At 42.1% G+C, this 20,610-nt stretch overlaps 1 protein-coding gene across 1 annotated transcript in view; it reads right to left on the reverse strand.

Moving 5' to 3' along the window:
- Window positions 1-1,176: 1,176 nt before the first annotated feature.
- LOC119376477 (C-Maf-inducing protein) overlaps window positions 1,177-20,610 on the reverse strand; it is a 52,983-nt gene continuing 33,549 nt past the window's right edge. Inside the window, exons 9-16 of the mRNA XM_037646291.2 lie at window positions 19,863-19,946; window positions 17,559-17,624; window positions 17,379-17,405; window positions 14,731-15,181; window positions 11,534-11,680; window positions 11,366-11,471; window positions 10,374-10,444; window positions 1,177-5,067 (exon numbers count right to left, since the gene is read on the reverse strand). Of these exons, the coding sequence (XP_037502219.1) occupies window positions 5,014-5,067; window positions 10,374-10,444; window positions 11,366-11,471; window positions 11,534-11,680; window positions 14,731-15,181; window positions 17,379-17,405; window positions 17,559-17,624; window positions 19,863-19,946 (1,006 nt within the window). The 3' untranslated portion in view covers window positions 1,177-5,013. The remainder of the gene's footprint in view (window positions 5,068-10,373; window positions 10,445-11,365; window positions 11,472-11,533; window positions 11,681-14,730; window positions 15,182-17,378; window positions 17,406-17,558; window positions 17,625-19,862; window positions 19,947-20,610) is intronic.

The raw sequence follows: 20,610 nt of genomic DNA on the forward strand, positions 1-20,610 counted from the left end.
TACTGAAATTCGAAACGGAATGACAGTTCACGTTAGGACATACATTGACATTTAAATTACGCCATAGAATCTAGAGCCTTGTGCCCTTGTGGTTGGAACCAATGTAAACCTCAATGGCCACCTTAACAAAATGACAGTGCATCAACTAGTAAAGTATCAATAGTGGGACACATGCAGTTACAGTAACAGCATGTGGCTGTTACTCTGTATGCATGGTACACTACTACATATACACTGAAGGGTATTCTGACAATATAAAATGCATGGTTTAAACACTACCTCCAAGCATCCGCTTGCTTATAAGCTGGCCTCCAGCCAGACATCTGCCTTTTATGGGGTACAACACTTGGCAAAAGATCCATAGGCTTCTGTGCTTGCTTTGCAGAACACTACAACTCTTCAAATGTCTACAGCAGAGGCCTTTGCATATAGCATCCAGAATACCACACATTGAGGTAAGGAGCCTTTGTGTTGGATCCTTTTCTAATGCTGAAAGTACCACAATGGCCCAAGCAACTGACTGGAAGCACGCTTGCATCTATTATATTGGTAGCAAGGAAGTATGCACAAACTAAACATAGCTGCAAGTGCTGCTACCATACGACTTAAGTGAGTTGCAAGCTTTGCTTTCCCAGAGCTCAGTGGTAGCATGACGACTGCAAATGTCAATACCTACCAGTTTCGATACTAAGAGACACCAGCCACACTTGGTAGTTTTAATTTCTCTCAAGTAAATATTTTTTACCCCCATATCATTAACAATATAATCAAATTACATCAAAATTGTTGCATGTGATTCAGACCGACAAAGTAAGATTGAACCCCACAGCGAACGTTCACCATGTAAGCTGACTGGAAACTACATAAACACCAGAGATTTACGTTTAAGTGATTTTAAATGCCTTAACACTATTCATACCTAGCTGTGATAGTCAAAGCCTAAAAATTAGTTCTGGTATACAGCAAGCATCCTATTAAACCCACTAAGGAACATTCATATGATACAGCTAAACTCCCCTATGGTACTTCGACCGTTTACATTCCTGCAAAAAATATCAGCTTAGTGAGCGCAATGTAATTTGCATACACTAAGTTCAAAAAGGTTGCATGAATGCAAGCTCTGCTTATAGAGCCAGGTGTTCTGCTAGCACCAAAGTGACAATAAAAAGCACACAGTTCATAAACATAATCTATATTTAATACAGCGATAAAAACTGAAGCAACAGACATTAAGCACATACGTGAACAAGATATTCAAGGCAGAGATCATACACAAAAGGATTTGAATGAATAAAAGGTGGTATTATGAACAGTGTCAAATGCAATGTTCCCAAATTTAATTTTAGCAGTTACTCCCGGCAAGTGGCGAACATGAGTGTCCAGAGTATGTCAGACTTGCTCTCTTTCAAAGTTATAAATATCAACAACAAATCACACAAACAAAGTTACCAGTATGTATATTGTCTAAATGCAAGTACACAACACACTTATCTTAGGCATTCCCACACAACACGTCCAATGCACCAGATGAAGGGCAGCAAAGGATCTGCCAAGCAATTCAGCAAATGCTTGCCATTTTCCTTTCTATTACACTGCCACATCACACTCCTTGCAAAGGTAGCATCATTAGTCTCCACCTTATGAAAAGCATGGAGAGCTATATTATGATTAGAATGCACACACTGTGTTCTCTGACCACCTGCACATTTTTAGCAAGAGACCTTTCGCATCCAAGTGCAAAAGAGCCAAGCATGCATGCTCTGATTCCATGCTGCCCTGATGGTTTGTGTGATGTGTATTGGCATAGAAGCATGGCAAAAAGCAAGTGATGTGGTGACACCCACAAGTGAGCAGTATCAAGCTATGTGATAGAAGAAAGAAGACAGTCGCCACATATAGTCATCTTTCACCACGATACAAACCACAAAAATATATTTCCATGAATCAAAGCGTTCACATGAAGGACCAAACCTCTTGTTCGTGTTTGTGAGCCAGTGAAGAATCGTTCAAGCCAATTGAACTTACCAGCATATACACAAGTCACAAAGACAACAAAGCAACAAAAACAAGTTCGATCCCCATCATCATTAATTTTGTCGCTTGCAAGCATAATCAGAGTAAACAACTTGAAGTTTTCAAAAATCTACATGTTTTTTTTTTTTGCCTGGGCAGAAAGTTTGACACAAGCAACATGAATGTCACACTACATATGGCAGCAAACCCACCATGCACTAAACTGACATACTGAACACTGTGAAGACATTTGTACATCAAAAGCTAAGCCTGCAAGATGGACAACACTTTGAATTCATAAACTTTATCAGTGAAAGTAGTAATTTGTACATATCTTTGTGTCAAGTGAGCTAGCACTCAAGAGTTCAGGTTTCCCCCATGATTTGTGCTGTTCAGGTGATAAGTGTTGAACTTGATACCAGAAGGTCAGAAAGGCAGCATAAGAAAAAAAAAAGGCTACACAAAAATTTATGCTGCATGAGGAAATGCTACACTGCAGAGGCCAAGAAAAAGTAAGCAGGTTTACGTGAAAGAGTGTAAATGTGTTGTGCTAACAGAAACCTAGTCTGAAAGCACACACAGATGGTTTGTACGTTGCTTGCTAAGGCAGATTTTTTTTTTTGACACAACTGCAGCAGACAAGCCCAAGCTGTGTGCTGCTCATTCCTTGTTTTCTTTTTCCAAGCTCACATTTTAGTGAGCCAGGCAGGCAACTTTCTGTGGCACTAAATGGGCCCTAGTTAGCTAGCTCACCACAGCAGCTCTTCACTCCTCCACACCTTTTCACAGCTCTACCAGGATTTTCCGTAAGCAAGACAGGCAGGAAAAAAATGGACATCCAAATAAAAAGAGACACCTTTTACTGTTTTTTTTTTTTTGTCGCACTCCCGACCCTAAAGACCAGAAAACTTTTGTACCTTACACTGTTTGAGGTGCTCCAAAAATAAAGTGCCACTATGAAACAAATTACAATAGGCTCTCTTTAGGGTGAACTCTGTTTAGCCAAATTTCCTGATAAAACGAACAGCTTGGGAGCCTCTACGTCACTTTCTGCAGATGCAGCATGCATCTGTGAAGCTAAACTTTTGATAAAATAAGCAAATTTTCAAGGCCCATTCAGGTTCATCTTAAAGAGAGTCTGCTGTGTTTTTAATTTGTCTAAAGGAAGGCCTTCCTCCATACATCAGTGTTCACAGAATATGGGCCCTTGCAGCAGCTTTTTACAGTCAATATATATATGCTCTACTTTGTACTGTTTGAACAACACAGGCTGGCACCTGTGTTTCATCTGACCATTGCTGTCCCATGCAAGCTCAGAGAATAAGGACACAACCTTAACCAGGGTGGGAGGAGGGTGAAAAAGGAGACTCAAAAGGGTCCAGAAAAGAGAAGCTCGTTAGACTGAGAGCACAGGCCTGGCACACAGCGCAGAATGAAGCCTGGCACCATGTCGAGCCCCCACAGCAGGCGAGGACTTAGAACACAGCAGCATAGGCTGCAGGAATTCGCTTGGGGTCTCTTGGTGTTATACCTAGACACGCAGCACCTCATGACTCAATAATGATGCATTATAATAGGGAGGCAAAACTACATCAATCGCAGCTTCCCACTAATGACACCTTGTTCTACAGGCAGCTTAGCATACAGTTACATTTACAGGCTACTAGTGCAGCTACATGATATAGTATTATTGATAAATTAATACAGTGGTACTCTAAAATATTCTGGTAATCCTCAAGACACGATCACCAATACAACACAGCACAGCACTCTGAGCAGTTAAGAGTAAAGTGATACTTCCAAGCCCCTGATGGCCAAGGGACTGAACCTGTTTCAGCTGCACATGGCACACAATGCATACACATACACATGCATACAGAAAGTATACTGTCCCTGAACATATTTGATAGTACATACATCTACGAACAATATACAGTGAACATGCTATATGACATTTCAGATACAAGTTTCACTGCCAATATAATACAAAGCAGTTAGGCATGTTTTGGCAAATTGTTGGATCACAAGAAACAATGATGACAAAGTAATGCATTAATGCCCCTCTCCAAAACGTTTATGTAAAAACAATGTGAAAAAAAAAAAGTGTTCCAGCGATTTGTCCGAGCTTAGAGTGAACTTTCTGGCATTTAAAAAGCAGCCTCTTGTCTTTTTATTGGCATGCCTAAAATTTAAGGCAGACAAGCCATCTGAATCCTGCACAAAAGCACAGGTCAATAATCACCTTGAATAGGTTGCAGGCTACACTGCAACTGGTGCTCAATCACAGTTATCATAATGCAATCCCCATGACAAGACAGAAAACAGCTTATAAGTGGAAGCAAACACACAAGCACTACGGGGAGGCAAGACAAGAATGCCATTATCACTAACAGCACACCATGTGTACATGCAGAGAATTCTGCAGAATGAAACAAGCAGCTCATTACATTATGCGAAAGTGTTAAATGCATGGCTGCAACAACAACTTTCATAAACCCTGATTGGTGGAATAAATTAATAAATAACACTACCACAACAGTGAGATGTTCATACCAACAAAACAGATTCCCAAGTGAATTGGCAGCTTTCTGTGGCATGTTCAATTCTGTGACATAATTGCACAAAATACTTTCGAATACATATAAAAGAAGTTTTCTTCAAAAAGAAATGCTCGTTACAAGAACCCTGGAAATGTGACAAGCAAGGAATAACCATTACAACCTCCGAATAACAGTCAAAGTCCTATACCGATTGCAGAAGGTCGAAGGAATGTCACAGAGCAGAGGTATATCTGCATCAAATGGCTCATCACAATAAAAGTTTCTAGCCTTGGAGAACATGGATAAGGAAATGGGCAAATTATATCTGTAATACCAGGTATAGGAACAAGTTCGATGACCACAGAAGACACCAAGTACAGAATTCGAGCAGGACGGTGGCAAAAGATAACTTAGGCTCCCTCCTCAACAAACATGGTTTGAAGGTGTTTTCTGGCACTGATCACCACGCATCTGTGTACCGCACGTCACACTCCTGTAGTGCCGGCAGCTTCTCCTGAAACACAAGGAAGTGGGTAGCACTTATATATTGTGTGCAAAAAAGGGATGGGTGATGCCATTTAATTTGGCACAGGTGAGTGCAAGAAAATAACTATGCATAAAAGGGAAGGCATACACAATAGGGATTATTTATTTTTATCATCCACACCACTCAGTGACTAATCATGTACACAGTGAAAGTTTCTTTTCCCGTGAACTTCTCTGCTTTGCAGTAGCAGAGAAGTAGCACCTCGTTGATAAGCTTTGAAAAAAAAAAAAAAGCATAGAAAAACTTACTAGTATGTCACAAAACTTACAATATGAAGTTACTAAAACTATCTCAATTTTGTCTGAAATGTGATGCACTGACAAAGATAGCAAGGTACTGGACTGATTACAAAGTAAGGTTCATAGATTTATAGGCAGTATAAATTTCTGTAATCAAACACATACAATATAAAGCTTGATGTAACATGCCTACATTCACACATGAGCAATGTTCACTCCAAAACTATGACGAATCGCCATTCATATGCTGGCGTGTAAAACAAGAGGTGAGGAATGCACGAATACTGCATGTGTTGGTCCCAAACAGAATGTTTCATGCTGCTACTAGCCTTTAAATTTCAACTGCGCTAAATAAAACGCCAAAAATCAGCCAGTTATGTGACATTAACCATTTGGTGCATGAGAAGATGGCACATACTGAAGCTGCCAGCTTTCTTTGTTCTGCCCACTCACAGCTTGATCTCCAACATATAGTCCAGGCCACATGTGCACTCGACTACTGGCTTGTTAATCGTGTGAAAAGGCAGATAATGCGATTACCAGCACAGCAAGCGCCAGTGGTCCAAGCTCTATGGCCATGCTCCCAATTATTAGGCTGTGGTCAACAACAGCTAGCATTTTCAGCTTTTCTTTGAGGAATGGCGGCTCATGCTTTCTCAATGCCATTGCTGTAGCTATCAAACAGATCACTAGAATGGCCACAACTGCAATGAATGAGTGAGCTATTTCTGTGCCCGCGTCATTCATGTTGGCAGTGAAAGTGGTGCTTGAGTGCAGTATGTAGCTTCTTGAGCCAGCGCGGTGACTGTGCACTGCATTAATTTCTGCAACTGGTGCATCCGAGGACCCATCTCACTCACAGGGGTGCGACGGCTGGACAAGCTTTTTGTGCAATTTTTGGAGCAGGAAAATGTTAAGGTTGGTGCAGAACATGTTGAGTTTGGAGCAGATTAATGGGGGTCATTTTCTGAGCTGTAAATGTTAAAATTCGTGCTGAGCACTCCAAACAGAGGGCAAGCCAATGAAGGAAGTGATCACAATCTCATTCTAAATCTTCCTTTTCACATTAACTTTAGAAGTTAGAAATGTGACTTCTGATTGTGCAGAAGATTGCTGTGTTCCACATTCATGTTTACAGGATACAGTGAAGTCTGTGAAATTCTAACTCCTATAAATTGACCAAACAGTGAACTTGTTTGAAGTCTCATCATGGTCCCATGCATTTAAGTTGCTAACAGCACTCAGTATTTGAATACGAAGAACTGACAGTTATTTAAAGAAACATTCCCAGTTCTGCCAGCTGCTTAGGCAGAAGCATGATGCCTAAAGAAAGACAAATTTTACTGCTCTTGTTTACAGAGGTGCAAGTTGGCAATCAGATGGTTTGCTTTTTGTTATAAGACCACACCATGGGCAAGCAGTCACATGTCTTTTTGTTGCCTTGTGACAGTGAGTGCTTGTAGTAATTGAGTACAGTCTGATCATTATTGCCTGTGTATTTCTTAATTTAGTGTGCTGATGTTTACTGCAACTTATACAGCCAGTAAAATTATGAACTTTACTCCATGTACAGTTAACTGGAGATTTTTCGGACATGCATGAAAATTCTGATGCTTTCACGGCACCGCTTCAAGCCCCATTGGGTCAATGTAGAAGAATATGTAAAATTTTAGATGCTGAAACTCATCGGCATCCAGTTTTTCGGACTTTCTGCTCAAATTGCAAGTCCAAAAATGGCATTAATTGAACCATAACCACTGCCTCGCAGGCTCGAACCAGTACTTTTGTGAGTTTATCCATTTATGTCTGTAGCGGATTCCAAAAGTCAGCTTTGCCGCAATGATAAGATTTTATGTGGTGAACCATACCTAGAATCAAAAGGGGCCACTGTCATGGTGCGAGTGCGGCAATCCTTTACAGATAAGCACTGGAAATGTAGGAGGTGTGATGGTGGCAGGCGGCAAACATGCCAGTATGACTTAATCACTGACAACCCTATTATGATAAGCATCTTCTGCTAACTGCTCAGTAGTTGATGTGACCTAGCGCAGTTGTAAGCGCACTGCACAATCAAAACGCTTCGTGTTACTATTCACTGCTGCTGCTCTGTGCGAGACTGCTAAGTGCGCTGCATGGACGGAACGAAAGCAGCTCGCCATCGCCCATGTGTGGTCAGGATGGAATGAGAGCGACGAACACGCCCAGGGCAAACACGTGCGTACGGTACAGCCCCTGGCAGTGAGAGCGTGAGCTTAGCAGGCAATGTGCTGCATACAAGTGAACTAGGAACAATAGATTCCACGTGGCAGCAAATGCTGTGTTTCAATGAAGCGTCATAGATCTTCGTACAGTAGCACATTGTCTACACGCGCATGTGCATTGAAGAAAGCCAGATGAGTTGTCCGCTCTCCCACCACAGCCTCTGTGTTCTGCATTAGCATTTCAAAACACTCGGCACTGAAACCGTGTGCCATGGCATGGTCGTACAAGAGAGCTGTAATTTTTTCCACACTTTGCCGGTTGCAAGTTGGCTTCTCACGAGATAAGTATTATGATATTTAGTCCGACAGAAAGCTGAGCTGACTGGTAGGGACTCACTGCGAAAAAAGAAAGCAAGTTGTGTTGACACTGACATAAGAGAAACAAACAACATAAATGCCAGCAATTTTTTTTTCTTCTCTTGTGTCCGCGCCACACTTTATATTATTCTATGATGTATTACGATATGCTACCCAGAATTTGCCATGAAACACAAATACGGTCACACACTATCGCACCCCAATGCAGCAAAATGCAGGTCAGAATGGCGCGATACTCTGACTGCAGTGATTACCAGTATTTCATCAGAACATGGGAGGAATGGGAGGCCCTCAACGCATCGCATTATCTGGACACACAGCGAAGCTGTGTGAACTGGGGTGCCAGTGCCCTGGCCCTGCATGGTCTGGACACATACGTGAAAATGTGATGGCCGCGCAGTGGCCCAGGGCTCGTAAAGGGCCCAAACTCGCTCGCCCAATAAAGTTTTTCCTTCCTTGTTCCTTGGTGTCATTTCAGTTTTTTTTACTGCAGCCAATCAAGTCGAAACTGCAGTACTTTAGCGGAATTTGCTAAGCTGTACAACCGCTGCACTCACAGTGAATAGCAGCTCATTTTGGTTACTGCATTTAAAAGCATGCAGTTTAATTCTAACAGCACTGTGCCACATGAGCTGTCAATCAAATAGGTGAAAATACTATGGGCCTCGACAGCTGGTATGGTGGCGCTGCGGCGCTAGGACAGTCAGCGCCACCAGTAGCGGCCACGTGCGTGATCCCGTCGCGACATGTTGCGGGCGCTCTTTGCAATGACACTGCGGAACGAGCAGCGCGCGTTTTGTCTGGATTCCGCAGAACTGAACACGTAGAAAGATATTTAAAATGCAAGCCATCTTCTTCAAGGCAACAATCTTTACACCGGCAACCATGTTTACGGCATTAGGGAGGAAACTGTGCCTGCAAAGGGGCCCTCCAAATTCATTTGCAAGTGTGTTGCTTAGAGGAAGAGCGTCGGCTAGGATGTCCGCCTTCAGGTTATAAAAGTTTTTATCAATGTCTTGTATTATTTACATTAAATAAATAAGTTTTTTTTTTTCATCTATTACGCCAAGAGCTTCCTTTGACTTTTGCATCCGTTCTGATGGTAGTAGGTGTTCGGGCTAAGCAAGAGAAAAGTTTATTAGTTCCGCTCCTCTCGCTTCTTAAAGGCGAAAGCCTTAGATGCCTCAAACGCGAAATTTGACCGTCGGCGGCGGCTTGCGTCCCGCGGTGTCGGGGACGAGTGATGCAAGAAATCATCATCACGAGATGATGTCACAGATCACCAAAATTTGTGAAGTCATTATGATGTCATCATGACGTCACAGTGACACAACGACACATGATGACATCATCACATCGCATCTTAGCCAACTGGTCAAATGTGGTCCTGATCACGGTGGCAATGCAAAACCATATCAGGTGCAGAAAGCTTTCTAAAAGTGGCGGGGCAGCATCAATACATCAGCTTAGAGGACAAAGAAGATGGCTTTCGCCTTCGAGTCGTCTTAGGTGAATGCACAAGGGACCCTGTGAGTTATTTGCGCTCGCTTGTTCCTTGGGGCTGTTCGATGATTTCTGCACATTTTCCCAGTTGTCTACAGAACCAATTGCACATTGTGGGAGCAAGGTGCACATGCAAGGCTGGGCTGGGTGACGAGGATGGTGTAAGCACGCCACCGCCTGGGCTATGTTTGTCAACAAGTGCAAGCACACATCCTGCACAGAGCTATACCATGTGCCTGACTCTGGCAATCGCCACGCCCCTTCAAGATATGAGGATCTTTAACGCTTCATCGTAAGGTCACGTCGTCGCCTTTCCTATAGCACGCAGGAAAAACTGTCGGAAAATATAGGCAGAGTGCAAGGCTATCGAGCTTCTCTCATCATCGCCCAAGAAGTGGGCACTGCATATGCGGTCTCGGTGCTTCACAAGCTGCCGAAGAACTCCATCGGGGCTAAAAATAGGCACAGTATATGACCACGATGAGCAAATATGCGCAATAATAGCAAGGATTTTAAAAAATGAAGGGCGTCTATTTAACGTCACACCGCCCTCATCGCTCGTTCTCGTGAGCCTTCGATATAAATCCATATAAATGCGTTTCTGTAGCTGTTGTGACAGCTGCACACGCAGCAATAGCATAGTTACACCCCTGTTTGACCGCGAATTAGCTTAGGTTTTTCAAGCTGCTGTAGTTGCGCCCGTACACACCTGCTCTCAGGCACGAGTGATTAGCAGCGTGCTGCGCCGCGGGCGGCACCATTTGTTCAGTCAAAGCTGCAGCGCACTAGGCCTTTAGGGCTGGTGGCAATAAAGGTGATAGGTGTGAATACAATATGTGATTGCCCATGATGAAATGTGTGGGTAGCATAAGAAAAAATAAGCAAGTGTGATCCGCCATTTCCATGTGACATCTAGACAAATCTAGACAAAAATCAAGGAACTTCCACTTACTTTCAAACACTCAAATGTTTGTGCAGACAAACTGGTGCTGTTCAAGTTCAGTTTTCGCAAGCTTTTCATTGCTGCGTGAAAGAGTGGATCAACAAATAAGTACAGACAAAATCATTTTTATGATGCGTTTGCAAGAAAAATTGAAAAGCTCAACCATACAAAAGGTAAAAAAAGCAGTGTCCCTTGTTTCAAAACACACACATAAAATAGATTTTATAAACACACTATTACAAAACTAAACCTGGTTACATAAAAAGAAAGCTAACACTTGGATGGATGGTCGAAACTTACATTAAGAGCAGGGATTGCCACAATAAACTGAACATAAGCAATAGTTGCATATATAAGCAAAGTTACTACATAATAAATTTTTTATGTCATAGTGACAAGCAAAAATGAAGCTCACTATATGTTGGCACAAATTATGTTGATTGTCTGATAATGTAAAAGTTCAATACAATTCAATGTATCTTTATGCAATTCCTTTATTACACCTACACTTTGCGTATTTCATAAGTCAGTCAAAATCTTATTTCTGTTACATGGGCTCGATGGCCAATGACTCTGCCGCCCTGCTCACGAGCGGGACTGTTTCTTTAGTTGCAGGGGCAATCAGTGGTCACGCTTCAGTCATCTGGGCAGGGCCTCTTCTGCCTTTCTAAGTTGTCTCTGACTATATTAACAATCAAACATACAGCCTACTGCTTCAGTCATATGCGGCGAAAGTAATAATGTCCAGTTTTTCTGGTGAGGCCAAGGTCCTGAAGAAGACAGTCCAGAGCTTTTTGCAAAAAATGACATAGTGTACACAAACACTGTGTAAATTCTGCAGAATCAAATGTTACAAGCCCTACAACTCACTCCTGAACTGGTATTACAGTCACACCTTGATATATAAAGAACATCGAATACTCAAGGAGGGCAATACTACATGATTTTTGGTAAAGAAAAAGAAAATAATCTAAAAGTAATGCTACACAAAAAGTGCTTACATTCAAGTGATGACAGCCCTTTGTCAGTGACTGGAGTTTCACACAAGTTGAGCACTTGAAGCTTTGGGAGGTGCTCTGAGATGAGCTTCAACCCAGAGTCACCAAACTGAAAGAGGCATGCCAGAATCAGCAACTAGTCGTGGAAAAGGGTACAGGCCGCTTGCTTACCTGTGTGGACCACAAGTTGAGATAGCGTAAAGAAGGAAGCTTGATGAGGTGCTCAGCACAAGCACTGGTCACTTGGGTAAAAGCCAGTGACAAACATTCCAAGTTTCCAAATGATCCACAGCTCAGCAACTTCTCCAAGTCAGCATCCTAAAATGGTTTGCAAATGTTCCCAAAACCAGTAAGTAAATGAGCATACCTGTTTCTATGATTACAGTAATAATTTATTCAGTTAAGATCCATATGCACAATGTTCTAAAGATGGTAGGCCTTGAATTGTCACCACACCCTTGCTTTCGATGGCAAAGTCATTTTGTGGCTCTCTAAGTGCTGCATGAAAGCTTTAAAAGTGAATTTTGGTTGGCTCTGCACCAAACTACGACTACGATAGGCCACAGTTGACAACACCTGGCACATGTTGGCAAGATGCTGCAAGGAGCTACCTATGAATATGTTTACACAAAAGACTCATTACTGAATGAATGCGAGGTTGTACACGAGATAGAATGATGATCAACCACCAATCTGAGCACCGTTGTAGAGGCAGTGCTTGGACTCGTGGGTGATCAGCCACCGACTACTGTTTGTTCATGTGACTTTTTCGTGTCCTTGCCTATACGTGTTTAAGAGAAATCAAAGATACCATACCAACGAGCTCTGCATTGCAACACTAGTCAAGGCCTACCAAGTTCACAGGTGAATTTGTTGGTCTGAACAGATTAAGCATGTACATAGGCATCATGCTCTTAACTGAATGCATGCAACACAGTTTAAACTGCCAATGCCAAGCAGTCAAAATTGTGACATATATAAGCTTGCCAATTCCATCACAACGCATAAATCATGTTGAGTGCAGTGTGACAGGCGTTTGCCAAGTGCCTCTACAACATTGAATGTTTTCTTTTTCATTCTTTTTTTTCGTCCATTTTTTGGGAAGAGTGAAGGGATGGGGGGTTTCAATTTTAAAACTGCACAGTGGGTTATACAAGATATCGCAGTGGAAAGCCCCAGAATTTTGAGTCCCTGGTGCTCTTCAATGTGCTGCAAAAGCCCAGTACCTCTATTAGCCTCAATTAAGGGGGGACATGGCACTTAAAAAAAAGTTTTTTATTTCTTAATCGATTTTGATGAAACTTTCTGAGTTTATGTATATTTGAGCAATAATTTCAAATATGCAATTATTTTTCTAGTATGATGTGTAGTTTTTAAAATACAAGATATTTCATGTGCCTTTTGGGGAGCAAGATTTTTTCTAAACTGAGTTAGTTACAAAGTAAATCAGCATATCACAATAATCTGCAATCGGAACTGTATGCAGTACAACAAAAATTGGTGTTCTAAACCCATTAGAACAAAAGTTATGGTGTGTTGAACATTCACTAGTGAAATTCTAGCTTGAAATCGACTCACTCGCGAATGTTCAACATACCATAACTTTCATTCAAATGGGTTTAGAACATCCATTTTTGTTGCACTGCACACAGTTCCGATTGCAGATTATCTGGGCATGCTGATTTACTTTGAAACGCAGTCAGTTTAGAAATAATCTTGCTCCCCAAAAGGTACATGAAATATTTTGTATTTTAAAAACTACACAATATACTAGAAAAGTAATTGCATATTTGAAATCAGCACACAAATATACATAAAATCAGAAAGTTTCATCAAGATCGATCAAGAATTAAAAAACTTTTTTTTAAGAGCAGTGTCCCCCATAGGTCGGCAAACTCACTCATGAGTCGACTCACTCAGACTCACTCAGACTCATATCGAGACGTGAGTCTGAGTCTGAGTGAGTCCGGGTGAGTAAAGTTTTTTTGAGTGTGAGTCCGAGTGAGTGCGGTTGGGAAAAATTTTGGTGAGCCTGAGTCCGAGTGAGTCCGGTTGAGGAAAATTTTGGTGAGTCTGAGTCCGAGTGAGCCCTAAGGGCAAAATATATTGCATGAGTGAGTCTGAGTGAGCTCCACATTTTTTGCCGACCTATGGTCCTATCTACTCAACTTTAGCCTTACTATCAGCCCTATGTCAGCTCACGTTTATACTCCCGTATACTCCCGCATACTTCAACGCGCTACCGTTCATACGTCAGCTCAATATTTATTGATCAGAGGCGTGAGTTGAGGAGGGAGAGGGAGAGGAGGTGCCTTGACCTCCCCCCGCAAACTTTTTCACGGGAAGTTACCGATTAAAAATACCTCGTGTGAGTCATGACATTTAATAAAAAGGTCCTTATTGAACTGCAAACTCAGATAACTCGTATTTGAAGGTACGAGATCAAAAGGTGCTAAGTGGCGCATCGATTATGCGACATATTGGCGTTAAAGAGCATTGACATTATGGTAGAAAAAGGACAATTAAATGCTAACGGACTCATGAGTCGACTCACTCAGACTCACTCAGACTCAGATCGAGTGAAAGTGGTTGCAAAAAGTGAAAGTGGTAGCAAAAAGAAGTTGTTACAGGTGGGAGTGGCATATGACATGACCAATTTAGTGTTACTCTTGCATACTGTCAACTCACTTAGCTTCAGTGTTTTTCAAAACTCACAAAACTCAAGTGTCATAAAAGTGGCATAAGATTTGCAACCAGATCTGCAATCACTGTATGCCTAATGGGAGCAACATATCTGCCAAAGCAATTCTTTAAAGGGACACTAAAGAGAAACAATGAATTGGTTTAGATTGATAAAGTGTGCTCACAGAACTCTTGTGTAGTTTATTTCACCACCATAGCTTTATTATTAGAGGAGAAAACCAAGTTCAAAGTTTCATTTTTTAATTTCACGCCGAACTTTGTAATTCATCACGTAAAAGATTTCAAAGAGCATTTAAACGTATTTTGGCGCCACTGGCTCGACGAAATTTCCACAAACTCGTTATGTCAAGTCTCTGACCCCCTCAGAGGACAATGTACTTCGATTTAACTGATTAGGAACCACGTAGGGCCAAGCAGGCGCTGTCAAAAATATGTGACATCACGGCAAATGGTGCGGGAATTCCAAGGTGGCGTCGCCACCTGTATTTTCTTTTTGCGTGTTTTCTCGCTTATTAAGTGTCTTCTCGCAGCAAGCGTGGTGTTTTTGGTATCGTGGAAGACTACTTTAATAATGCGAGAAAAATCGTTTTGCTCTTCAGTGTCCCTTTAAGAGTGTGCTGCATATGTTAGTTGGCTTTAAGTGGTCAAATTGCAGAGTTACTTGCCGTGGAGCGTGCAGGCAGCGTAAGCTTTGTGGGGCCACCTTTTTGCTGGAGCTGGCGTGCCTGGCCCTGGCGTACGCAGAGTGCTCCATAGTGAGGTGAGCTCTGGAGGGCAGCACCAGCCTGCAGCCGTGCCTCTGGCGACTCGAGGGCACCCAGTTCTAACATGGCACATAGTGTCATCTGGCAGGCAGTGTCACCAGCCAGGGCACGCTCGCGCAGAGCATCAAGCCACTTTGCCAGCGGTCCCAAAAAGGCACGCCGTCGGCCACACCCGCATCCCACCAAGGTGCCCAGCAGCTGACTCCAGAGGGCACCACCGTCCTGGCAGGCAGGACTACCTGGGCTGTACAGCTGCAGCCAGCCATCCTTTCCGTCACGTGCACCCAATACCACACTGTGCACCTCACATCGTGGGTCCGTGCCAAGACATTCCACTATAGGCTCCAGGCCCCTGCATCCAGGTGACAAGCATTGGCCATTCCATCAACAACTAAACATTCCTGTGTGAGTCCCGATACCTGACGATTTAAGCTGCAGCACTATCTTAGCTCAAGCTGTTGCCTCTACAAGACAGTAATGAACAAATGCGCTACATGCGCCAAATCTGTCTCGGTCCACGTTGGAAGCTGCAAAAAGCCTGCACTTAAATGTTAAATAGTTACCTATTCATACCTCCATAACTGATGCATATCTATGATGCATATTTGCATCACGGACGAATAAAGTGAAGTTCAAGTTTACAGAGTTAATACCTTAATAAGGGTAATAGCAAAATCCAAATTATCCAAATAAGCTAGCATAGAATTTTGCATTTAAAAAGTGAATACCAGTATGCCTAAAAAGTAATGCTTGAGAAATCTATGCGATGGCAATACACTGCCACATGCTGTGCGTTAAGGTGTGCACTCCATGAGTGAACCTATATAAGCAGCCTGTATGCTGCCAGCTAGAAAGTGATCAGAAAATGTGGACTGAGCAGTGGCCAGCTATCAGGCTGGTAGTAAGCGGAGTGTTCGCTTTTTATGTATGTTTTGGATTTATTGAACAGTTGATTTTGCTCATTGTGCACTGAATTCATACTAATAATAATAATATCTGGGGTTTAACGTCCCAAAACGCACTGAATTCATACGAATGATCTGTACTCAACACTTCAACAGTCTTCCTAGAAGTTTTTACACATGAAGTGTTGCATTATTTAGGCTAGGATAATGAAAACATAAGTGCTTATGTATTTACACAAGCTGATATCAAATATGAACTCTTTTTTATGTATACTATGCAATTTTAAAATTATCATTAATGAAAACATCACTTGATTACATTTTTATTAAACTGGTTGCACACATCTTGTTGAATTAAACCTCATTGGATTCTATACATGTCAAAGAATGCAACAAGTGTAATTTTATGATTACAGCTTTCCTAGAAGAAAAGCCATGAAGTTTTAATGTTCTAATTTAAATGATTGAGAGAAAGTACTTTTCTTATTTTACCCTTTCTAAACATTGGTAACTTCCCAAGGTAATAGTTGACACCCTTTCACACTCTCTAAACCCTCAGCTTTTCAGCACAACAAAAAAATGATCAAAATTCAGTGTGCCAAAGCTGAGAAAAGCTCGTCAGAATATTGTAAGATTACAAAAAATGAAACTCACAAAATAGCAAAAAACTAAACTTCACTGCTCGCTGATGTGATATAAAACGCTGCGATGGTTAAAATAATGATCTAAGACACATGAAAATTGGTGTGGTTATGCAGTAGTGGCAGAATCCAAAAATAACATTTCTTAAAAATCAATTTCGTTTTGCAATCTTTGGTCCCAAAGATTACCTTCCAAAGATTAGCCCAAAGATTAGAACAAAAAACACTGGAAAGAGGAAGTGCAAGGCTGGGCACACCGAAGGGCAGCACTTCTGGCTGCACACACTTTTGACCCCACTGCTTACGATGGCCGTGTTTATGGGCATGCCTGCTGTAGCTATACAACAATCAACTACAATTATATCTATGTAAGAACATTTATCACTGTCTCCCATGAGCACATTCCTTCTTTCATCTAACAAAACTTGCACTGTGTCATTAGTACACGTCAATGGCATTGTGCAGCGTGTCACCATACGGCATGGTAAAGTTGCTGTGCCAGACCGGTTCTAGAACTGCTAACATTTTTATTTCTCGGAACCAGAACTCAACCAGAGCGAAATCGGAGAGGGCAGAACCTGTACCGAACTGGTATTTATGGGGGTAATATCTTTTTAATAGCACAATCACATACACAAAGAAGGAACACTTAATTTTTATTGCTGATAAAGCTGCACCCATTCCGAGCAGAATGTGCATTATGCTATCATTAAAATTTCTGTTGTCAATGTTGCAATGCCCATGCCTTTTTTAAAAACTTTTTACACTTTACAAGGAAAATGTTATGGATATGGACACATTCAATAATAAAGTTTCAATTGCATGATAAAAAGTGGAGGTCCTTTTGGGCACAGACTTGCAGTAATTGGAATGTGCCACGATAAGAAACTTACAGTTTGTACACAAGAAAATAGAACTCAAATTACAAAAGTGGGATTATATAACTACAACCCATGTCATAAAGCTACAAGAATGGGTAAAAAAAAAACAACTTGGTACTCACAGAGTGAACCGCTGGCAGGCAAAAGCACTGTTGAAGAGAAAAGGAGAAAGTTACAGTTTTTGTTTTTTGTAAATCTGTGTTCAAGATTGGGATTACTACAGAGGTAAAAATCAAAACAAAAGGAAACAAAGAACATAAACGTAGAGCGAGCTTTGTACAACAAGGCAAAAAAACACTCACTCATCTGGAAAAGGCAGGGGCTGCAAAAGCTGGCCAAGCGGCAGGCGCCAGTCTTCATAGTTCACACTACATATGCAACAAAATGAAGATACAAAGCCTGTAAACTGCACTAAAATATAAGAGGCAGAGCAACACCATCAACATCAATATGCAGCCTTAAAGGGGCCATGAAATGTTCCCAAAAATTTTGAATGGAGTGTGAATTTAGAATCCTGGCTGTCCATTCAACAATATACCTTGATTCATTTCATTGTTGGGATTGATGAAATAACTATAAAAGCACAAATATGATTTCCTAGCGCGTTCCACTCAATTCTACAGCTCACACCATCTAGTTAGCCAATCAAAAATTTCTTTCGTCGACAAAACATAGTGACGCAGCGAGGCCTGTTGAGCCATAGTTGACCGAGGTTCGGAGCATCATGCCGCTTCGACTGTGGCGTCTTAACGACATCACGCGCACACACCTTGCAATTTTTAATGGGCGACCTTCCCAAGCTGCCACGTCGCATGTTAGAACCACGGTGGAGGAATATGAGAGGTCCTTCAATGGCGGCGCTTCCCTGTGCTGAGAACGCATTGACTCGCGGGATCGAATTCCGGCCGCGGCGGCTGCATTTTCAATGGAGGCGAAAATGTCTGAGGCCCATGTAATTAGATTTAGGTGCACGTTAAAGAACCCCAGGTGGTCGAAATTTCCGGAGCCTTCCACTATGGCGTCTCTCATAATCATATCGTGGTTTTGGGACGTTAAACCCCAGATATTATTATGAGAACGCACTGACTATAGTACCTTTCGTTTTGCCCATGCTCCGAGGGATGGCACTGTATGTTCAGGGGAGGCTATCGTTTGTGCACGTCGGATGCAGTTGTGAGTACTTCTGTGCTTTGAGTGTGTGTGTTGCTTTTCAAAGGCTTCCTGCGGCATGAATTGTTTCTTCAAACCATGATGAGCAAAAAATGTTTTGTGCCGCGTGGCATAACCAGGTGCAAGTCGTGTCGGGAGAAATACTGGTTCTTTTCTGCCCCCCAAAAAAACTATGAAAAACTGGGTACATGACGCGCTAATATATACAAAGGTGATCTTATAGCTATACAAAATGAGTATGCACTGCCACATGGATCACGCTGAACCGATGTCTCCCAGAAGGGCGTGCCATCTGTCGAAAACTGCTAGACGCGCACGCTATACTGGTATGCTGGAGCGGGCACCGTCGAGACACCTCTCATATTCTTACACCGTGGTTAAAACGGAGTCGGCTTTTGGGCTTTGAGAAGTACTGTGAGCTAAAAAAGTTATTGTATTATTCTTTTACTTCCTAGCTTTCATCTAAATCTATTACTAAATCTAAATCCTAGCATGAAGGCTAGGATTTCAAACGTGCAGTACCGCTTTGTCGTTTTAGGAGCGCATGAACGCTAGGATTTCAAACGTACATTATTAAATATAGACTGAATTTTGCACTGAAATGTTTAGAAATCAGCATGCCCGATGCCTATTGAAGCAGTGAAAATTACAACCGGGCATCTCCATTTTCTTTTCATGACCCCTTTAATTGTTCTGAAAATACACCAAAAAAGAAAAGAAAAAGCATTAGATAGGGATGAAGAAGTGCACTGTACTGAGCTGGTTCGTATGTTATTAGAACACAAGGACAGGACTAAGCACAAGGGGCCTCATTTCAGCACTGCAGTCATAATGTATGTGCATGAGGCTTCACACAGAATGCAGCAAGGAAAGCAGGTGTTAAAGTTCTCCGGTTCAGACCCCAAACTGGCGTGAACCAGAAGTGGCGGCCAACACATACAAGGGGAAAAAAACAAGAAAAAGAAAACAAAATGCTGAAGGCCATGATGTTACTGGCTAATGGCGAACTTCTTGCCCCCTTGTTTTTCCCATGCTCATCAGGTTGAAAAAATAGAGTAAGTGAACGGAGCCTGTGATAAACTACCTGAAGCTACTGTTTATACCTGACGGATTTGAAAGACCTTTTCGACAAGAGATTCATGATGCAACAAACTCCAACAATGAGGTCGCTTGACGATTACTTGGGAAGGTGTTGCAGGGCCACTTTAAGGCCTTACACCATGCTTACAGAGTTGATGGCTGTCTAATACAAAGCAACATAATGCAAGAGAAGAATTTTGAACACTGCATTTATCTTTGTGTGCTACACTTTTCTACATTTATGTCCTGCTATTTTGCCCCAACCAACACAGTGTATGAGGCATGTTACTACATTTGGCACTCGGGGTTTAATTACGCAATTACGCGTGAGAAACCAATAATTAAAGAAAACTTACATCACGTCTAACACCTTCACGAAGCAGTCATGCTTAGCTTCCCAGTCACTTGTGGAATGCGATACATCATTGTGATCTTCAGGGCTGAAACGAGGACACATGAGCAGTGAAACCATTGACCATTTTTCCTAATTGCGATAGCTGAGTCCATTCCTTCTTACCCTATTCACGTTAAAACCGATTTTGAATCCATGTGGACATGCGCAAAACTAGGACACTAACAACTTATTTTTGGTGTATATGACCGCCCCTCTTCCTACTCTTCTACCTTTGTCTCCGAGCTTCATGATGCCCTTAACACAGCATAAACACACCACTCTACTGCACCAATATTTCTTCTAGGTGACTTAAACTTTGCTAACATCTCATGGTCATCACAAGTGCCTGTGTTAAAGGGACACTAAAGATAAATATTAAGTCGACGTTGATTGTTGAAATAGCGATCCAGAAACCTCGTAGTGCTACTTTTATGCCAAGGAAGTGCTTATTTTGAAATAAAATCACGTTTATTGGTCAGGCATCGCGTTAGCGCACTTCAAACCCCCCGCCTGAAATCAGACTTTCATACGTCACTGCCGCCATGCCCAACGTTGCCCGCCTTTACTGCGCGGCCGCCGCCACTAGTAGCAGCAGAGCGAAAGTAGCGGGACCCACAGCACCAACAACGGCCATCGAAGCCATCGAAGCTTGCCGCAATCGCCGCAATGGATGTGGACGGAGAACTTCACAACAAGACATTGACTCGCGA

This window comes from Rhipicephalus sanguineus, chromosome 1 (assembly GCF_013339695.2).
Source record: "Rhipicephalus sanguineus isolate Rsan-2018 chromosome 1, BIME_Rsan_1.4, whole genome shotgun sequence".
Taxonomy (NCBI): domain Eukaryota; kingdom Metazoa; phylum Arthropoda; class Arachnida; order Ixodida; family Ixodidae; genus Rhipicephalus; species Rhipicephalus sanguineus.